The sequence below is a fragment of the Callionymus lyra genome, chromosome 18 (assembly GCF_982586985.1).
Source record: "Callionymus lyra chromosome 18, fCalLyr1.hap1.1, whole genome shotgun sequence".
In the NCBI taxonomy this organism is placed as follows: Eukaryota; Metazoa; Chordata; class Actinopteri; order Syngnathiformes; family Callionymidae; genus Callionymus; species Callionymus lyra.
The window spans coordinates 17,210,083-17,232,670 of NC_141835.1; the positions used below are offsets into that span (position 1 = coordinate 17,210,083).

The window sequence follows — 22,588 nt, forward strand, 5'->3', positions numbered from 1 at the left end:
TCTCCTGGCAACACACACTGAGAGAAAAGACCTTTAAAAGCATCTTTTCCATCATTTGCCATCGGGCATAGATGACTAAGGCCCCATTAGAACAATTGAAGGAAACGCAGGGAGACGGGGAGTGTTTAACAGAAAGAAAGCAGCCAGAAAGCACAACTATCTTGTGATAACCAGGGCTTTATGTCATTATCTAAACAGGGAGCAACCCCACCTCGGAAAAAAAAAAGCTGCACTCTCTTTATAGCTTAATTTAAAAGGAGACAATGAAGCAGAAGAGAGGTGGAAAAGGCAAAAACAATAAAGAGAAAGAAAAAAAACACATTTAACATTTTCCAGAGTGAGGGGGGGAAACTGCATTGTTTAGTATGAATGCTTACTCCCAGGGATGCAGTGTTTAGACAACCAAGTGTCTGCAGGAGACATCTGTGAAGCCTGACCCTGTGACCCCGGAAAGAATGCTCTTAAGGTTGGGGAGGGGGGGCCACAATCCAGCCTAGCACCATGGCCTACAGGACGGCCCAGGAGCGGCGGCAGCACAACAAACACAACATGAGATATGAAAGAAAGAAGAAGAGAGAGATTATTCTAAAGTGAAGGAGTTTGATTGAAAAATATAGATGGCAAAAAGGCAGAATAGTACATGTGCCTTAAAGGCCTCGCTCTCGACTGAACCCCCCCCCCCCCCCCCCATGAGATCATTTTCATCCTTTATGAGTCAAAAGAAACTGCGGTTCAAAACCTGCGATTGCACAAACCAGAGCTCAAGACCCCTGAGTGGGAGAGCAGAGGATCCCCGCTGCAAGGGTCCCAGAGCCATTCAGAGCACCTGCCATTGTCTAGGTGCCCGTCCAGTCCTATTGTTGGCCCCGGCTGCAAAGGCATGCGGGCGGACCCCCTTGTTGTTTTGAGTTCAGATATGTTTCTGTGCGAGGCCGTGGTCAGCTTCACATCTGGCTGAAGCTCTTTGAGAAGATCCTCCTACATCTTCTTTTGTAGCATCCTTCCTCGTTTGGTGTTTATGCTTATTGTTCTTCGGAGCACCCTCATTACACTAATGGTTATATCTTAAAGGGGCTTTGATTTCGCTCTCGTGGGAAGTTGGGTGTAGTGCTGGTGGGTGCTTTAGGGCCTGCCCAGCAATCAGTGCTCCCCAGCCAGCGTCTCACAGAGTGGGCTCGGGGGTGTTGTTGGGCAGGGCCCTGGTACACATGCACCGCCACGATACAGCATAGGCTGGATGCAAGGGGAAGACTGCGAAGTCAATAATGGATGTAAAAAAAAAAGAAGAGAGAAGATAGGGCACAACAAAAGAAGACAGAGTGCTTCAAAAAGAGAGAAGTGCTAATTAGAGAATCAGAGGGTTTGTCTCGCTTCTGGAAGGGTAAGAAAGAAGATTAGTACTGGGCCGGTCTAGAGCTAACTTGAGGCCATTAACAAACAATCAAAGGCTGATGCTTCTTTGGTAGATTTTACCTCAGACACACATTTCTTTTTCCCACTGTTGACAGTAGCAGATACAGTAGAACCCCCCTTTGATCATTGTCATTACAAGTCTGTTACTAGAGGAAACACATAAGCTCTTCTTTGGGAATGTTTCCCAGAAAGAAGGATTTTGCAACATCTCATCAAAACAAACATTTCAGTTAATGGGGCACTTCAACTACATCATTATCTATATTTTGGGGACTCAAGTAGGGGTAGGTGTTAATATCTTTTAGACAACAATACAGCACATACTTCCTCCAAGAAGCTAATTTTATTTATTTAAAAAAACAACCAAAGAAACCTTCATAATTTATGAGGTTTAAATTATTGACCAAGAACGTGACCTCAAACCTTTCACCAAGTCTTACATTGAAACAGAAACAATCACTAGACAGTTCATTTAATTGTAGAATTGTATCTTCTTGCTCGTTCTCCATGAGGTTAGGCATGTGAGAAGATGAATAAGTCAATGATAATACCTTTCAAAACCCCTCTCAATCCAGGGCAAACTGCATAACACTATCAGAATCTCGTCACGTCCACAGTGGCTTATTTGGTTATCCTGTTTACAGACAATCACACTGTTGGAAAAAAAAAACTCTGCTAGTAACTAGGAAACAAATATTTTTCTCGTATATACGACCAATATTATAAATAATATTGAGCTTCTGCAACGAGAAATGATTGACACTCTGTTTCAGGCTAGGGCTAAAGCTCCAGCACAGCTTCAAAAATCTAACGCATGATTCTGGAGATTTGGAGAAATACACTTCTTTAGAAAATGTGTGCCAGGACCCAGCGGAGGACACCGGGGGCTGGTTATTGACTCGTAAAAGAGAGCGGGGTAGGTGAGGGGTCTCGACAAGACATGAGCGTCTGACTCTGTAGTAAAGCTGTATCTGATTTCTGTGCTAGTTGCCTCCCCAGAGAGCGCCACTCTGCACTCGGTTGATCAGAGTCTCGCTCACAGTCGTATGGAAAAACGCGGCGATAAAAAGAATGAAAGAGCAGTTTTGTGAAAGAGGATGCTCTTGTTCCGCATGCCGCCAATCCCCCCCCCCCCCCGTTCTGGTGAGAATGAGAGCAGGAGAAGAGGGAGAGGAGACGTCTGTAGCATGCTAGCTGGAAACAATTTAGAGCATTTGGACGAAAGACGTTCAGGTTGGATGTGCAAATACACATATGAAAGTGCAGCGAGCCTTCCAGAGTTGACTAATTTATGAGGTAAATGCACTGATGGAGGAGGAATGCAGGTGGAAAGAGGAAGTTTTCATTGACTCTCCAGAGCAGGCCTAGTGGGAACCCCCCGGGGGGGCTCCCTCTCAGTTTGAACTTTATCAGGGGCTACACTTAATCAATACGCTATCGGAAAAAGAATTAATTACTAAAGCAGAATAAAACAGCTGCATTTTAAACCAAGGATTCATCAATTCCGTAATCTCTTGGTTACAGCTCAGGTGTCGGGAGGATCATTTCAAGTCTATGTAATGAGGAACTGTGGGAGTTTACACCGACCGCTCCCCCCTCTTTCCTGCTTACACCTCCTCCAGAGCGCTTCCATTTATCTTCCCAATGCTGTTTGGGCTGCTTATTATTCACAATTCTTCCTTCCATTCCAACATTCCTTCACTGTTTAACGACTAAAATGAACCACATGGATGTTGAGGACACAAGCACGGGACAAGCCGAGGCAAAGTCGGTACCGTTCCACCGAAGAACACTATTTTGATGTGGTCATATTTTTGAAGTTCAATCTTGAGGTTTTCTACCAGATCTCGCCGTCTTTTCTTTTGTTTGCTTGTTTCAGATTATTTGACACAGAGTCACTATTTCAGGCTGTAATTTTTTTTTTTTAACTACAAGAGTCAAGTTGTTTGCCTAGCTGGACCTTTTGGATCGTGGATCCCCTGTCGATCCTTTGGCCACTGCCATCTACCCCTTGACCCCCGGCCCAAAAGCGCGTAAACGGACCGTCCTTGACGAGCCATAATGGGGGATTTCAAGGCAGGTTGAAAGGGGGTTATGTGTGATGAATTGGGTTTTTAGTGAGCTCATTAGGAAGCCAAACAGAGTTTAGACTGGCGGAGCGGGGCAACGGCGGAGTAATCAGTTCTGCTCGCTTTGTTCCCTGCCTCCAGGACATTCGTGTGAAAAAAAAAAAGAGCGAGGAGAAAAAACTTTGTGGCATTTGGTTGATGAGAGGGCTGCTGAGCAGAGGCTACAATCTGATGGTTGACTTGTTGATTTATAAACCTTTTAATCCATTTGCTCCTCGGCCCCCCCCAGCATCGCGCTCGCCCGGTGATAACTCCACTTTGATCCCCTTTGTCCATCAGGTGTTGGAAAAGATTTATGTAATTGATTCAAGTTGTCCTCTGCCCTCAGAACAACAACACTGTTCTTGTTTGTTTGGTTTGAAACTGTAATTGAGGGTAGAGGCTCTAATGCTGTTATCTTACTTCGCCTGAAAGAACGTTCTGAATCACAAAACCGCACAAACTGGCAAGCAGCGTTTCTCTCTGGTTTGATTAGGTAGAAGACTTTGATATACAATAGTTCCTAGCGGGGATTATAAATCCATTTCTTCTCTAGGAGATGAATGATCTGCATTCTCGCCTTCCTTCCCTCAACGTTTCATCTTTAAGCTCTGTTTTACCATATAATTCCAAAACCGTATTCCTTTTTTTGGGAATAAAGGTGTGGAAGCAGCTTGTTTTACTAATGATCCGGCTTGTTTCGTAACAACACGGCTCCATTTGCTATCGGGAAATACCTTTTCTTAAATATTTAATGCTGCTCCAAACCTTTGGGTTCGATTTTTCTTCCTTTATGGCAGCCGTTCCCTCTTTTATTGTTGTAGCCATTATGATTTATGGAGTGAGTGCAGCCAACAGCTTGTATTTACGCTTACAGTTAGCACTTGATGGTTTACTAGATGGACCACGATACAGAGAAGACTTTCTTTAATAATGTGCTCAGTCTTAAGCACTCACAGTTTGCTAATTTGGAAAATAGTTATATCCTCAGTTTAACCAAGATTGGAATTTTAAAACGTGTGTTAACACGTGTGCCTGACTAAAATAGGTCTTATATTTCTCTATCTATGTAATGGAGTCAACAGCTGGATATACCAAAAAGTACTAAACAACCGAACCAAAGATGAGCTTATAAATTATAGAAATGATAAGTCATATGTGCAGACACACACATACAGTATATACATTTATTTTAATTAATTTCCTTGTCTTTTTAGTTACATCAACATTACAAGACTATTGGATGGAGTTAGCTGTGTTGCTAATTAGCTTTACATCAATGTCAATAGCAAGCATTTGAGAGGAACTTATTGTTATTGAAGAGAGAGAAAAAAAGGATGCCAACAGTGAAGACAAGACAGGTTAACTATTAACTCTAGTTTTACCTGAGTTAGTCTTCCCTATCACAACGAAGAAACCAACATTTACCCAAAAAAATACAAGTTTAAAGTGGATTTCTCTTCTACTGTCCCCTGGATAGGGAGGTGGGGGGGGGGTGTTGTCATGGAAGCGAAGGGTGTGAAATGTGTGGTGGGCACCCAAAGCCCTTCATTAACCACTGATCCCTGTGAGGGGGCAGTCATGGGCATCACAACTCTCTTTCATTTGACAGAGGGTGGAGGGTAGCTCCCCATCCCCTCCAATGTAGCCCCTTTGGCATTCATGCAAATGAGGGTTTTGACACCTCCAACAGCTTTTGAACATCTTTATTTCCTCCAATGCTGAAACCAAACATCCCGAACCGAGTTGTATGAAACCAAGGGGGTAACCCCGTCCCCTCATTATTTCCAAAGAAAAGTGTTTTTATTATTTTCAAATTGCACCCATCTGGTCAAACCGCTCCTCCGCCGGCTCCGGTGGAGTGACTGGAGGGGCAAGCCACTTAAGTCAAGCCTGTACTTAAGGTTAAAAGGTAAAACAGCCCAGCTGACTCTTTCAAAACAAGTTTTACCTTCAACCCCTCTCCCCCCCGACCCTTTCTCTCTCTTCCGCTGGCTTTTAAATGATGCCTTTTTGGTAGGGATGTGCACTGTGGGGTCAACCCCAGGCCTAAGAGAGGCAAGAGGCCTTGTATCAGTGGAGAGGCGATACTTATCTCTAGCATTCCAGGGATGACAGAGAGATATCTGCCTGATGGCAGGGTTAGGGGCTTAGAGAAGGGGTGGAGAAGGGAGGGAGCAAGAGGAGGTGCAGGAGTTGTTGAGCAACTACCCCCGCCACCCTCCGTCCTCCCCTCCCCAGCCTTTTCTTACTGCCTGACTGCCTTCGTTCTCCACACGTAAACCCATCTAATTAGAAGCTCTTATTCCACTTCATTTAAGAGAACACTTAATGATGTGTTTTTTCGGGGAAGACAACTACACATTACTTCTCATGCAAAAAGAACCATTTGCTCGTAGCAGCTGTGTTTGAAAATGAAGGTTTGTCCCCTCACCTCGGGGGTGTCACGACCACCGAACACCGGGGTAAAGAAGTGGCGGTCGGTCTTCACCTGTGACCGATGTACTCCTGGGTTAGTGGGGGGGTGGTAATGAGAAGGCGGGTGGTGACATCTGAGTTTGGCAGCGGGACTTTCTGAAGGAGAGAGTTTGTTGTAATTGCCTTGACAGGTTTTAGGGCTGTTAATGACTTTGGCCTGAGTACTACCAATTTGTCAGCATGCTCGCTGTTTACTAAGCTGTTGTTTTATGGTCCAGTGCAAGAGGCTGCTGCTTGTTTAAGCACAGATCAGGAAATAATCAGTGTAAGGAAACACAGGCTGCAGTTGTGCCGCAACACCCCGACCCTCATCTACTGTATGGATCAGAACGAGCGCCATAAACCATCTGGTGTTTGGTCACACAAACAGAGTGATGAGTTTCACACTTATAGAAACTGGATGCCCCAGTGTGTGTTTGCTCATTAAGGGGATTAAATTCCACTCGTCTGAACTGTATATGGCATCGGTGTGAAGCATATTGGTAGCATGAGGTTATAGCGAAAGGTCCCTTTATCCCCCTGCAGAACAGAGGCGGTGTGAATAAATGTGTGTGCATCAAGACCATGTGGCCTCAGAGCCCGCTAAAAAAAAAAAAACCTTCGTCAATCCAGAGTAAATAAAAGGGGTATCCAGAAGGACAAAAGATGAGCCCCCACTGCTTTTCTCATTCGATGCCATTTGGAGCGGGGGCTGAACGGTGCTAAATGCTGCTTATCGTGACTGAAAAGTTTGAGAGCGAAGGACAAGGGAGACTCTAAATCCCCCTCTTCTTTTCTCTCCACTCTCTATGGCCAAGCTTGCCGGGCCAGAGGTGGTGTAATAGGGTGTAACTGGATGGCGGGCTGGAGGGCCCAGCCTAAACCCTGTTTACAAAGGCACTTAGCTTCTATCCTTCATCTACTCCCCGGACACTTGCTCATTGCTTTTGACTGAGGGATGGCATGGTCCTGGGACTTCCACCCGTCCACAGCAGGCTAGAAGTCACAGTGAAGTGCAGTGGCTTGTTAGCTGTGTTGTTTTCAGGCTGGAAAGGATGCAGTTTTTGAATTTATACTGGTTATATGTTAGTAACATTAGCCACATTAGCTTCTACTGACTCTACTGAAACACATCTGACACCAAATCTTGATTCTTAATTATTTTGACCAGGCTTTGCACTGGCTTACCGTGACCTGTGTTCCACATGATATGAAGCACACACTCTAGACGGGGTTAAGCTCCCTCGGATCTAGTTCACGCCCAGAAAAAGGCAGACCGACTTTGTGCAAAACTAATTCTCCGTGCAAGAAAAACCGCAAGCGACCAAACGCAGACGTTAGATAAGCAGAGTTGCCGTGTGTTTACAGTCCTCTGCAAACCCGTTAATGAGCTCAGCCGCGAGACCAATTTACTCACAGGGAGATATATCTGAATGCATTTTTAATAACCACCCACTGGTGATGGGAGAGCGAACGTATGTGAGCGTAATGTGCTCTTGGACTTGTTTGTTTGCGGCGCTCGCTCCACTTCTCTCCCTCATTGTTTGCGGTCATCGTTTCGAGGGGAGGAATGCTGCGAAGTTTCCTCAAAGTCGAGATATTGATAAGAGAGAACAAGGAAAGGAAGGAGTGCGGGAATAAGATGGTGGGAGAGGGGGGGGGGCTGCCTTTTTTTTTATGTCTCCAAGGGTGCTGCTGTTTCAACAGTGCCCGAGGCTAGACTCCAGCACCTCGGCTCCCCAAGGCCTTTTGGCTGCCTCCTAATAGCCATCCCCCATCTGTGTCACATGGCCAGATGATGGGATGTTTCCCCCTACACTGCCCTGCACTATTCTCCCATACCCCATTTTTTCCCCTCGCAGACCACATCTACACAGGTTAGAATGGCAGAGTTGCCAGGGAACAGTCAGAAGCCATTAGCGTTTGGGACAATTTGCCCTGCAGCGCTCCTTCTCTCACTCATAAGAAAGGAGTGGGGGTGGATGCAAAGCACCAGCTCTCCCTTAGATGTAATGAGGCTGTGTAACTTAGCTCTTCTTTATTCTAGTCCACTTTCTATTTCTCCTAGTCTTGCTTCATCATATTCCCTCTTTTCTCTTTGTCTCTCTACCCTCTTCACCCGTGGTATGATTTCCTGGCTCATCGGCATTGCTGTGTTAACTTCACGCTAAGACCTGAAGCCGCTTTAACGCCAAGAGATTGTGTGCAAAGTTGGCGCCTGTACCTCACTTGAGTAAATTATCTTTTGGACATTAGCCTCACTGTATGTCATGGTAACTGGAATTGTGTGGGGGAAAATATTAGAGCACCTTTTCCCTTAATTCCCCGTTCAATTAAATGTCAAACTCATGACCAAAAACCAAAAAATAATTTAAGATTAAGAATAAGAGCCAGACTCTTATTCTTAATCTTAAGTTATTTTTTTGGTGGCCAACCAGACGGTTTGCTCAAAATAATTGTACATTATTGCAGAAATAGAACAATAAAGATCCCACTGATTATATTATATTATATAACCTAAGGAACAGCGACAATGGATAAACAATTATTCGGCGACAATAATAAACAGACATATTAAGGGACACTTAATTTGACACATTATTTTTGTATTTAAGGACAGCTTGGAAAAAATCCCCCTTGCACTAAAGGTACATTTGATTCAACAAATATAAAGACAAGAAAAGCAACATGATGTGTTCAAATTATTTGTCCCATTTCTAAGAATTCCTTAAACTTGTTTAATAAATACATCCGCTTAAAAAATTGTTAATGTATAATAAAGACAAAAAAATTACGTGAATTAACAGTTGACTCTGATATACAGTGGCCATTTTATCTGATCTTCTAAAGTCTTCCAGGATCTTTTTGTTAGCTTTCAAATGTAAAATGTAATTAATTCATGCAGAAATATCAGGTGTTATACAATCTCAAAATTACATTTCTCCAATTTTTTCACCTCAAACTCAAGTCAAATTGTGACAAACTCAGATCGCTTGGTCAGTGTCTAGTCAAAGTAATTACTAAGTGTTCTTGTTCATCTACATCTGGACACCAAAGCGATGACGTACATCAAAGAAGCATTTAAAACACATGACATCGTCCCTTTAAATCAATGACTACTATTAATAGTGACCACAAAAATTCCTGCCACACGTCTGCTGTGCACACGGGAGCGTCCACGTGCATGCAAGAGAAAGACAGAGGAGCTGAAAGAGCCGGGGTCCGGTTTCACCCTTGCAGGCTGCTGCAGGAGGCAGCAAGCATGCTGGGTAATGAAGTGACAGGTCACTCTGTAAATACGCGCGGGTCGCTCCGGCTGGTGGGGGCGAGCGAGCTGGGATTCGGGGGTGGTGGGGGGGCGCTATCGTATTGCAGTGAAAATGGAAACGTCAATAAAATTAATCTGCCGGCCTTTTGGCCACGACGTGGTTCCACTGGATGAGCCGGCGCTCGCGCAGCAGGAGAGGGATTTGTAGCCTTGTTGGAAAATCAACAGAACCGGTCGCACAAAAACAAACAAACAGCATTATTGAGGAAAGCTGGAAGAGGGAAGAAAGAGGGAGGGTGACTAGAATTCACAGCTCACCAGTCGTGTTGTTGTTGGAGTTGGAGAGCAAACTGAGGGAGTTCGACTCCACTTCCGTCTGGGTCGCATTTCTCAGGAAACCCCTCGCAGTCGGAGTAGCAGCCAAAGTTTATTGTTTTAGGCTTTCCTGAACAAGGATTTGGACTTAGCATGGGATTTACGGCATTTGCCGCTAATGAATGCCCATTCTACAATTACAACAGTCCACGTCGCTGGTCCCAGACGTCCTTTAGAGGAGCTCTTCTTAACTTCACACAGTCCTAACACGGCTGTTTTCTCTCCCCGAGAACACTAATGATGAGGGAAAAAAACTGAGAAAAGACAGAAAGATGGACAAAGATAAAAACGAGGCAAGGAAATGAGCAACATAAAAGTTTGTTCCCCGCTGTCCTTGTAGTTTTCATGAATGTTGCATGTGATTATCCGGCAGTCCTCCCTCGTCTTAAGTTATTAGTTCAAATATTTATACCAGATTAGAGCTACTGAGGTGCCGGTGATTGACGCCTCCCCCAAAACAGGAGGACAAGTGAGTCTGAGTTTTGAGAATGTCGGGGTCCTTCTCTGAGTTTTTTCAGATACATAATTTAGATGCCCTCAAGGAAGGCTTTCAAGGCATTCGTGCCCGGGGGCGAGTAAAAATAACCATGACTGTTAAAAGTAAATCATTTTTGCTAATACACAATTAATGGTGTGGAAGGAGTGAACTCGGAGAAAAAGGGGGCCAGAGATGGTAACCTGGATATGGAACTTTAGCCGATGTGTGTGCGTTTCCCTCTTGGAATCAAACCGACGTTAATGCAGGCGAAGCCGCCATCGGGCCTGTCATGCTAATCTTGTGGACAAATGAGGCGGGGTTGCTGCGTGGGAAGAGGCGGGGAGGCGAGCTAAGAAAGTTGGGGTTAAGATGGAGGAAGGGAGGGGGTGGATGAGTCTATTATGTGCATCCAAGTGTAACACCCCAAATCACATCCATACTTGAGCGTGATTTTCACCTGGACGCCACTAGTCCTGGGAGTTGTGTTTGTGTGTATGCTAGCAACATCTGTGTCGCTCTGTAACCCCACACCCCCCCTTTCCTTCATCCCCGGAGCTCTTCAGTAGATGTGGAAATGCCTCACATGATGTCAAGCATGCTAATTTAATTGAATTAATGACCCTACTGTACTGGAAGACCTTTTTTTTTCATCAGCTCTACTCTTCTTCAATGGAATGTTACTCCGCGTTGAGGGGTACAGCCTTACACCCTTGCTTTGTAAATCCCCCCGGCTTCCATATCTTCAAATCATAACCCCGGCTTTAGTGTTCACTTCCGTCTTAGAGATGAAGTGAGGTATTTGTCCGCGCATCATCCCTCATAAGGCCCCGGACTTGACTTGTCTCAGCTCCTGATCTGGAGGTTGTACTGTGAGCCCCCCTTGCGCTGTGGTGTTATTTAACTCCGGGGTTTGTTTCCGTCCAGGAGATGGCCTAGACAACAGCGTGGCATCGCCCGGCACGGGGGACGACGACGACCCCGACAAGGACAAGAAGAGGCAGAAAAAACGAGGCATTTTCCCCAAAGTGGCCACCAACATCATGAGGGCGTGGCTCTTCCAGCATCTCACGGTAGGACACTCTCCTTCTCTCCGGCGAAACACGTCGCTCACCCACACAATGAACGGGTCACTCTAATCAGTTTAGACTGCTGAGGCTCAGCAGAGATGTCATTTCGGGGATTTGGACGAGTTGATCTGCAGATTCTTAGAAGAGCAGCCTGACGTACTCGAGTGCGACCTCAAATAACATCTTCTGTCACAATTCATCAGGGAGAGTTCTGTCTTTCGTTTACTTTGTGATTCCAAACTTTGTCGGGTCCAAAAACAACAAGCAATTCAAAACTGAATCGTGATATTGATCTGATTCAAGCCCAAAAAAAAAAAAGGCATCGACTGCTTTAATAGTTCTCCAAACGTTCTCCATGCTCAATGAAAGGTGACACAACAACGGTTTAACAGACTTGTGGCGGAACACGTGTCGTCTTCCTCTCGCTGATGTCAGAACATAATCAGAACATCAGCTCGTATTGATCACAGGTCAGGTTTCAGACCCCAGCGCACTGGGACACCAGAAGGCAGAGAAAGCAGTCTGGATGGACATTTAAGAGGGTCAGATGCCCCCCCTTCCCCTCAACCAACCCCCCCACCCCGCTACTCCCAGTACCCACTCCCTGCCCAAAGCCCCTCAGACCCTGATTACCTAACCAAAAGCTCCGTAATGAGTGGCCAGCAAATGCGGACTAATTGAAAGGGCTGTAAATCCATTACATATTGGTCAGGGATAATCAGGAGTGCTTTAATCACTTTTATCTATTCAGGGGCAGTCAAGCTGCAACAGCAAAGCCTCGCAGGCCTGAGCCGCTGCACCACGCCACTCTTATTATTCTCATCATTATCAAAATGACTTCACAGCTGTTCGGGCTCCGACTCGGCACCGACCGTGGAGACGCGTCTGAGCCTGGACCTCCACTCTTGCTCTTCCGCAAACTTCTCTACATAATTCCCGGAGTCGAGCAAGCCGGGCAGCTGCTGTCCGTCCCTTAACCAACACACACAAAAAAAGTACTTTCTTCTCCAGGCCCGGTTTTAATTGAAGGGTTTTCGGACGAGTTTTCATTCAGACGCTTCTTTCTCTCGCCGATGGTGGATGTTCTCTCCAATCTGTATTTGTTTCTTTTGTGTACAGAGCCATCCAGCCCTGTGCCAATAATAATCCCTTCCTTTTAACGTGGCTTCATTTCTTCACGGAGGAAGAGGACTAATTGAATTATCCCCCTTTTCTGTTCTCACCATCCAAGCTCTCCCACCCATAAACTCTCTCCATCTCTCTCTCTCACACGCTCCCATTAGCTGTTCTCTTTTCTTTTAATTTGTTAAGCAAATGTATTTGTCATTGCCGGGCTGCATTTGTGCGCCGCTGCATTCTGGGGGTCTCTGGACCTTGAATGGCCCATAGTGGCGTTCTGTCATTCACTCATTCATGATGAACTGAGGGGTGAGGAGTGAAAGGGAGCGGACTTGTATTTTCTCAAACGGCGGGGCCAGCGTGGCGCTGCTCTTCCATGAGCCACGGGGGTCTCTACATATGTTCTCAACATCCAGCCATTGTCACCTCCCATGAAAGGCTCAAAAGGACAGGACCCCCTCACCCCACCACCCCCCCTCCCCCTCTTGCCTCCTCCCTCCCATACGGGCAAACATTGGCCAATGGTAACAACTGTTGGCTTTTGGACTCTCTGTTACAATATGACCCGATGTCACTTTGGGGCGAGAGTCACGAGAAAACACCCTAAAACAAATTAACACACTTATAAACACACCTACATACATTTTTATTAAAATGATGCATTTTGTAATATGTCTAAAAATAGTTGATGATCTTTGTCAAAGTCTGTTGCATCCTCGTCTCGATCGGACCTGAGCTCGATCCTTCTTCCGACCGGTTTAGAAAAAATACACACAACGTCTGGAGCGTAATGCTGACGGTGGCTAGCAGATGCTGCCAAGTCAGCATTCATGAGCATCGGACTATCGGGTTCGATCTTCACCTGGCAGCACTTCGCCCGTGCTCATGATGGTCCTGAAGTGTTGATGAGGCTATTGATTGTTTGCCGTGTCTGAGCATGTGAGGTTTGGCAACCTTAGATGCCCTTATATATAATTGGCACCGCTGGACCGATCAGCTGGTGTTAGCAGGCGAAGGAGGGTCAGTGGTCTTTTTTTTCTTCCCTTCTCTCCCCCTACTCTAATACCCCCATCCCTCCCTTCCTGGTTTCCTCCCTCCCTGCCCGTTTTCTGGACTTCTTCCAGCCACATTAGGGGAAGGGAAATCCCAGACTGTTGGTATAAGCTTTTCAATACTGCAGGGAGATTATGTTATCAGAAAGGTAAACTTCAGTGTTCGGCGAAAATGTTCAAACGGTTTCGTATCCAGAGAGCGCCAGAGACAAGCAACGAGGAGTTAGTTCTGTATGTTGTTGTTATGGCGACGTCCTTATGCATCTTGACTGTGCACCGGGACCTTCCTTCACTCCTGACTCAACCCCCTGTAAAGACGAGGGTCGCCCCCGCACTGAAAACAGGAAGCACCAGGGTACATGGAAGCCACCTCAGACACGATGCTTGTAGGTGAAGTCGGGCCGGGGCGAGCGGTCAGTGGAGGCTACTGCCAGGCATCAAGCTTCTCAGGTTTTGTGCTCGGACACCCTTTGGCCCGGCTGTTTGGGGAAATGCTGTTAAGCTGCTAAGCCAGGTGTATTGGTCCCCTGGGCTCCCTGAAAGGGAAATGATACATCCCCCAGCCAAGTCCTCAAACTGTGAAGCGTGGACGGCGGAGCCCAGACCGACTCCTCAGCATCTTCTGCAGAACTTTTTTAGTGACCCCCGGTTTGTTCTAAAAACACAGGAAGTGGCTTGTTGTGTGACAAGAGGAGGACAATGTTATCAGGCCTCCTGTCCTTTTAGGGATTTTCCACACTCTTTCTCCAGGATTGCTTTTCTGAAGAAAACAAACAAGCGCATGTCGTCAACAACTTTTAGAGATTTTTTTAAACCTTTAACTTGTTCTCAACATCTGCAGTTACTCAGCGTGTCTCTACCAATACACAGATAACATGACAAACAAATCCACTCCACAACTTTGACAAACTCTAAACACAGACGTGACTGATCCATCCCAGCATTGAAATCCAAACCGAAGACAAACTTCTTGTCCTTGGGTGTTGACGAAGCGTCAGGAATCCCACATTGTGCTACAAACATCATTAGATACACCAGTGACAGTGCCCCCCCACCCCTTCCTAAACCCTTACTCCCACCAACATAGAATTAGTCTCCATGACGACAGGGTGTCATCGTCAGGTCGGGCCCTCCTGCAGGAGCTGCTCTCTCAACCGCCATTTATAGACGCACATAAGGGAGCCGGGCTCGGGTCATCCAGGAGACGAGGGTGAGGCGAGGCCTGGCAACGGATGTTTGTCCGGCCCGGTAAACAAGTGTACAAGTCGGGTGTTTGAAAAGAGAGGACGTGTTGTGGAAGCAGACTAAACAGTCCGCCTGGTGCCCGTTTGAGCCGCTCTGGTTTTCTAATCCTCACCGCGTTTGTCTCGCAGAGACGAACATCTGCAAACAGTTTCATCTTCCTTTTATATGAAACTTCTGAGCTCCATATTTGCTTTTGATGCTCGCTTCGGGGCCGCAAGAAACCATCGTGAATGGAGGCGGAGACAAAGGGATGGTTAAGAGCTGGGCAGGGAGTAAATGGGGGCTCCAGAGGGTCACAGAGGTGCAGGCCTGGAGGAGGCCCACACACTAATCTGTCATGTGATTGTTTGCCTCGCAGCCCAAAAGTCAGCTCTCCAGTCACCCGTAGCAACCCGGCGACGGTGCGGTGTGATGCCGCACCACGAGTGTGTAACCATCCGCCGCGAAAGAGAGTCGTCCAAGCTTTGTGTGTTTGTTTGCACAACAACACATTAGTGACAACCCGAATGAGGGGAGTTCAGCGCCGGAGTCATGAAGAATGTTGTGTAGTCGTGATCGTGTTTGTGTGTGCTACGGGGGCTGCTATTGTGTAGCCGCTGTGTTCTGATGTCGGCTGCTGGGCGACCCTGGACAACAGACATGAGCCACCTCAGTCTGCCATCTGTTCGTCCGCCGCTCTCGACAACACTTCGTATCACCTTCATGTTCACCGGCTTGAGCTCCTGTCACATGACTTCATAAACAATCGGAAAGTTTTACAAATAAATAGTTTTAAAATCAAACTTTTATCCTCTGCTAGGGTTTCACTGCAAGTTATTATTTTAGTGACTACAAGTTTAAAAAAAACATGGTTTAATTCTACTTTACAGGTGTTAATTAAAATTATATTAACTTAACCAAAAAGCAAAAATCCAAACAGTACATTTGAACAAAAGAAAAAGTAATAACACATAAAAGAATTCCAGCCACAGCAAGAGTTCAATCCTACACAGCGCCTGGCAAGTTGAAATAATAGCTGTGCTTCTGATTCAATAACATCCTGGAACAGAACGCGCCAGAGGAGCGTGTCTCTGCTGGGACTGAGCTTCGGCAGCTTCTCTCAGAGGTGACTACACACGCCGTGACCGAAGCCAGAAAGCCAAACAAAGTCTGTGCTTTGTAAACTCTCCGAACAGCACGAGATCCTTCCAGACGCACGCATCCGAGACACCGCCAGCTCCTCCGAGAGCAGCCGCTGACCTCGGTCTCAAAGCATGACCTGAACCCTCCAGACCCACGTTTAGTGGCGTCGTGGTGGAACTGGATCAGTGGTCAGAATAGACAAGATAGTTCGGTCATAAACACAGTTAAAAATAAGGTGTAGTCACGTGTCAATAAACACGTAAACATATAAAATATATAAATCAAATTACATTTATTTTGGCCACAGGCAGTAAAGCAGAATCACACACACGTATATATTTCAGTGTAGGTCATGATACTTGACTTTAGTGATCGTGCTCCTAAATATTCTTTATTTAAGTCTAGAAATAAACAACCCATAATTGTGCTTCTCAAATCAGCACATTTTAATAACCATTAAACTCTTTGGTAAAAATGATCTGCGACACCAGTCCTGCATCGATTTGCTAAAGACTATTAATCAGCGATAACGGTCCTAAAAAACCTGACGACAACTTTTTTTAAGTAGGTAGAAACGATCAATGATGTATGTGACAACCGTGACCCCAACACTCAGTTTAGCACCAGCTGCTATCACCTTTCACCACGTCAGGTTTCAGCAGTCGCGCACCAGTTTACCCGCTCGTGACCCGACCGGCGTGTCGTAGCCGCATAATTAAAAAAAGACGTTAAAACTATGTTTATGAAACAGAGGAAGATTTCGGTCCAAAAAATGGCCGCGGACTTGTGGTGTGAGCAGTAGGATCGTGTCTGATATACTCCCTGCTCCGGGCTTCCATCACGCTCCATTATTGCTTTGATATGCGTCTCGCAGCGAGAGGATTACATGCAGAGGTGGGAAGTTGCTGCGCTAGCGAGCGCGAAAATGGAAGCCAGAGCTCGAAATGTAAAACAGACGGCGGTGTTTGGTTTGTCATGGGACCTGCCGGCTCTTCCACGCTTTTTGTTTTAGTAAACACCGTGTCCAGAGGGTCCGGCACAGTGGGGTCCTGATAACTGGGAGACATTTTTTCTTGTTCTCACCTTTTCATATTTCCCTCTCTAATATCCGCGGTTCCTAACGGTGAACATATGGACCATTTTTTAAAAATCCTAGTCACATCAAAGGCTCGCTCATAGTGGGTCAATTTGTCTCTCCTTTTTTCACCTCCTTCTCTCGCTACCACATCACTGCTTCTAACTTATACACCCACACATTGTGTCCCACGACTCCCTCCTATACATATGCCCAGGAATCCCAGAATCTATCTTATTTGCTGTTATCACGTGGAAAGGTTATGTATGTCTGAGAAAAGGAAAAGCAAATCTGGTTGGCACAACACACAGCCCCTCCCCTCTTCGCAACATCGGACCGTGTCGAAACAGATGCTGCTGCTGCTCTGAGTCAGCAAAACGGCTCAGAAACTCGACACTAACCCTCGTCACGGATCCCGACTATATTTTTATGTTTCTGTGAAACTTGTGAACACTTGAGATACATACATAGCATCACCACCAACACGATCCATGTTTAAAAACACAGTTTGAGGGAAGGAGGAAAAAATGGATTCTCAGAAAATGTAAAGAAAAAGGTGACAAAACAAGGATTTATACATGTGTCCTTGAGTCCAAATGACAAAGCATCTTTTTCTACCGTGTCTGAAAAAGTATTCTGTAAAGATGAAGCCCTACCAGGCGTCCATACAAAACCACTACAATTAGAGTAGTTCACATCACAGTCCTGAGCTCGTACAATGTTCACACTCAACATGGTGAGAATAAAAGAAAATTATAGCGAGATGTTGAAGAAACAAATGACATGAGAGAGTGTTTATGAATGTCGTGGGTCTCATTCTGCTTTGACTAAGAAACCTCTGAGTGAAAGTCTGAAGAGACTTGTTGTGGTTCGGTCGTACAAACGAAGACGTCGAATTGTTCGTTTTTCACACCCAACCCTCTGGACCAGGTGTATATAAAATTCAACATTCAAAGACTGAAAAGGGTTTTTTTTTCTGACATGAAACTGCTGTTTTGTTGATCGGCTAGGATCAGTGTCATCGAGAATAGAACCACCACATGCTGGTTGAGGCTGCGAGAGCGCCGAAGGAATGAAATAATCAAACAAATAGAGGAAATAAATATATAATTCCAAATCTGCACCACGCAGGCCTTGGCTCCAGATGCGAATCTCTGTGAATATTGATCGCAGGGAAAGCTCGTCCTTATATCCTCGAGGCTGAAGGCGAGTGACACACAAAGCTCCTCTGTAAAGCCTGCAAAGCAGCTTGTACTATTATTTAGATAAAGACAGGCGACAACAGCGGTGCATGCCTGCTAACCCAGAACCTCCTCTCTGGCTTACATCCTCCTACTACACAAGTCCTGCTCCTCCCTGTCGCTCTTTCACTTTGAGTATGAAGAACCAAGAAATGAAAAGGGGGTGCAAATGTGTAATTAGCCACACGTTTTTGAATCCCCCTTAATGTTCATTACTGGATCCAGGGGCAATTACAAGTTCAAAGGGGGTTTAGGGCACCCACAGCCCGCATAATCAGTCACAAATTAAGCACTGCTCATTTGTCACAGCACAGTGTGCACACGCGTGTTCGCGGAAACACACATGCATGAATGCTGTCAGGGTTGAGTCATAGACGGGCTGACAGGCATCAATTTCCATACGCGCTCAAATCTGTGCTCGCCCCAAGGCGCTGGGTTCGGTCGCACAATCCTCTTATGGTGTCCATGTTTTCACTAGACAAACAGCACAGACACTCCTGACACCTTCACCTCGGTTTGCATGTCATTACACAACGCCCGGGCTTGTTGTCATCCTCTTATAGTTGTCCCGTTTTACGCTGTCCCAATCCCGGCCACCTGTCCACCGTTGTTTCCATTTTTTCAATCTTCCTTCTGTGTCTTCCCACCTGGCGCTGTCGGCGCAACACGTGACAGTGTGTGTTTCATGTTTGTCCCCGGTGGTGTAGCTCAGTTACCTTTGGGGCCGGGTCACAATGGCTAATCCTGTCTTCAGGTGGCTGTTTAGCACACTGAGAAGAGAGCTAGCAGAACCGGAGGTGAGCTCTTGTTACAGAACTCCCTGACCAGGGGTCACAGCCCGACACAAACATACACTCTTGCCACCGCTGCGAATACACACGTTTTTTTTTAAAGCAAGTCTGGAGAAGTTTTGACCCACACAAACACTTAATCTGTCCCAGGTGGCTCGGAGCTTGTATCTCTTACCCTCTTTGTAGCTCTTTATCTGTCTACTGTACGACTCCTCTTCTAGTCTTACTCTATCTTCTCTCGTTCCCAGATCACTCAGACTCTTGTTCACATTAGGATCCCCTGATAGGAATCTTCAACAGGACTTGCTCTAGTGGCCATGCGTTGCCAGTCCTGCCCCGCACCCTCATTGTCTAAGAGTCAGGTCTCTGGCGAATTGAATGGCTCTCCGTCACGTGCGAGGCTCTGCCTCAGCGAAGAGGCAGCGAGAAGCCATTTTTCACTCGGGGAACGACATCTATCTCTGCAGCCCAACGCTGCCTGTTTCATTAAGTAGCCCATCCATGCAGACAGATGTGTTCACCAGACAGCCATGTTTGCCTACGCGAGAGCGTGTATTAACCCACAATCCTTTGGGGGAGATTAATAGGCTAGCAGGCTCTTTCCATTGATTATCTTCATGCCGTTTTCCCCTCCTTCTCTTGGCTAGATATTAAAAACTAATGAAGCCTATTGAGAAGGGGAAACAGCGAGGCTCTTCACGGATCATTTTAAGTTATTTGGACTCAAACGGAGAAGGATCTCTTTAAGGCACAGTTTGAGGCGAATTAAGAAAATAAATGTATGCCGAGAAAAAGACAGAGAGGAGAGTGTGACTGTAAGGGAAGACAACTCTTCTCTGACACATGGAGCAGGGATGCGGCAGATGTTAGCAATTCCCGAGCATAGCAAAGCATTCCCAGTGTTGGAACCGCATCCTAATTGCCATAATGGAGGTGGTAAGCGCTGACAGTAATAGAGTCGTGGGGATCCATCCCCAACAACCTGAATTAGGGGCCACATGCTAGATTCACTTCAAGATGGCCCTCGTGTTTTTGTCGAAATGCCATTGTTTAGTAAGGGGCTCCGGGGGTGACGGTTTGATGTAGTGGGGATGAAGGGGGGCGGAGGAGGAGGGGGGGGGTGATGTGACGTCTGCAGAGATGGATGGGTTGGAAGGATCTTGGCGGCAAGTGAGCAAAGAGTTAAAAGGATCCATGTGATGGCCTCACCTCTGCACCAGGCCTGGTGAAAGGCGGCAGGGTGCTGTCGGGGAAAATGACTTCCTGAGACATTACCATCAATCACCAGACAGGTCAGGCCCCCAATCCCTCCGTCAGGACAGGGGAGAGAAGGGGGGATGGGGGATTAGAGGAGTGGTGAGGAAAAACGAAGTTGCTCGTTGCAGGAAAAAAAAGACAATCAAATGTGTTTTTCCTCCGTCGCTTTATGTCCCTCTGTGTTTTCACAGATAGCAACCACATACAGCTACACAAGCATTCAGGCTCGGCCCCCGCTGCTCGCGGTCCTCTCTCTGCTCAATTGCATCATTAATTATTCCACAGGCATTGGGCTCGAAGCAAATCTAAAGAGAGGAAGATAAATGGAAGAGGGGGCAACAGTTACACGGGGAGATGGGGGACAGCTGTCTAACACCCCCAGTTGGTTTTGCTCTAACTCTGTTTTCCTCGCTGTCTCTTTCTCTTTCTGTAAATGAAGGATATGTGAGGGGAGGCGCTTGGGTTACCTCAGTGAGTGGTTGTGTTACATTCCTTAGAAGGGAAGGGGTGAGGGGGGGGGGAGAGGGTGGTGGTTCAACGAGTTGTTGAAAAGAACACAGACGCTTGTCAACAGCCTCCGAGTCGGGAAGCCATCATGCCTTGCATTAGGCTCGGAGGTCAATGACCCTCTGTTGCACCCGGACGGAGCGAGGTGGAAGGAAGAGAACGTGCAACGACACTAAAACCAATAAGAAAAATCTCCTGCAGCTGAACGTGTCATTGCTTGTCTGTGGCAGAGGTCAGTGGAAAGCCTGAAAGATCTCTAAATCCCGCTGCGTTGTTGCCCTGACCTACCAAACACTGTATCCGAGTGCTGGTGGATTAACTAAGGTAGGGCAGACGGAGGGAGCTGCAGGCGCAGGCAGGCATGGCCGTTCTGGGCAAAATGGTCCATTAGATTTAAGGAGTAAAAGTTCATCAGCTTTATTAATGGGAAGGTGTATAAATGAAGCATGGATTACTTGACTTTTATGGAGTTGCGAGGGTGAACCGGGGTGTCGTTGTGCTATAATGTTGGAGTTGATGAGCGCTGCAGAGAGGAAGAGCGGGTAAAGATAGAGAGGGAAGTGTGCAGGGGTCCCCGGGGTCCAGCCGCTGGAAGCTCGCCTGATTGTTGCTAACATGCGTAGCTGATCGGGTTAGCTGAGAGACGGGGACGTTCGTAGCTCGCAGGCTTCTTCTTTTGCGGGTCATTAGAAGTTAAAGAAAAAAAGTCGAGAATCGTCGGACTAAAAAAAAAAGGTGCAGCCGTCTATGAATAAATGCATCTGCACAGAATGTAAACAGAGATGGAAGCACAAGGACACACACTCGCGCTCCCCACCATCCTGTAATAAGCGGTAAGCTGAGCTAGCTGATGGTCATCCTCCCATGGGGCTGCTGGGTGGCTGCCAACTTCCTGCTTGCTTTGTCAGTGGATAAAGCCCTTAACAAACGAGAGGGCTGTAGCCAGGCAGGCCAGCCGGGTCACAGGTCATCTCAGCCTCGAGGCAGGATTGAGCCCAAGAGCACAGCGAGAAAAAGAGAGCAAAACGCACTAAAAACATATCAACAAGCCTAAAAGCTACATTTATGGCTTTAACGTCTGCTGGTCTCTCCGCGAATTTCACATCCGTCACATGTCTGCACTTCTTTGGAAAATGTGAGAGACCCTGAGGGCATTTGTCAGTCCACACAGCCTCATGAAGCCAGCAGCCCGGGGTGTTGAGCAACGACAGGAGATATCTCCTTGACTCATACACCCCTTGATGAAAGGAGGGCTTGGAAGACACGCAAGGTAGAAAAAAACCCAAGGCAGTCGGAGCGAAGAGACACAACAGGTAGGGACAGCGTCCTGACTGATCAGGGCCCCGGCTGGCTTTGTTCCACGTAAGCGCTTGTGATCTCAGATGAATGCACCTATGCTAGCCGTCAACGGTGCTCCTCTGCTTCACTGACAGGGACGGGATCTGAGGAGTCCGTCTGTCATTGAGTCCGAGCCTGACAGGACAGAGGGAAAAAAAACAAAAACTGCAGCAAAGAAAGTCCTTTCCTTCCACCGCAGATGTCCATCCAGCAAGAGAGAAAATCTGACATGGTTGACTTGAGCACACTTAAAATCATTAGCAAACAGGAAGCGTCCCCTGCAGCTGTTTCAGTGGGGAGGCAAGGAGGAGGGGGGCGTCTTTTGCACTGTAACCAACAAATGTTAACCTCAGTGTTCTATGATTTTTGACCTGAAAACAGAAATTGACATCGCAAATGTTCCCTGATATCTTTAAATTGGCTTGACATTCCACAGACGGCCCCGGGGAGTTTCTTGTTTGTCCTCCATAAGTGGTTGCGCTCTTGTCGCCGTGTCCCGAGGCTCGCTATTAGAACGCGGCGGCCTTTCACTGGAGAATGCAGACTCTGAAAGCGACATGAGAGCGAGCTGAGAGAGGTTCGGCTTGTGTATTTGAATACTTATGCTCATTAAGTTAATGCACAATGAAAGGCAGACCCGTCAAGTGGAAACTCTCAGAAGCTTCTATTTGAGAA

General features: G+C 46.6%; 1 protein-coding gene across 8 annotated transcripts in view; it reads left to right on the forward strand.

Moving 5' to 3' along the window:
- Nucleotides 1–22,588, forward strand: part of meis2a (Meis homeobox 2a) — a 74,964-nt gene that overhangs the window by 24,239 nt on the left and 28,137 nt on the right. For 7 of the 8 annotated variants that reach the window (XM_087780231.1, XM_087780234.1, XM_087780235.1 and 4 more), the window contains exon 8: nucleotides 11,024–11,169. In XM_087780231.1, the coding sequence (XP_087636357.1) occupies nucleotides 11,024–11,169 (146 nt within the window). The remainder of the gene's footprint in view (nucleotides 1–11,023; nucleotides 11,170–22,588) is intronic. The other variant, XM_087780233.1, reaches the window with a different exon arrangement.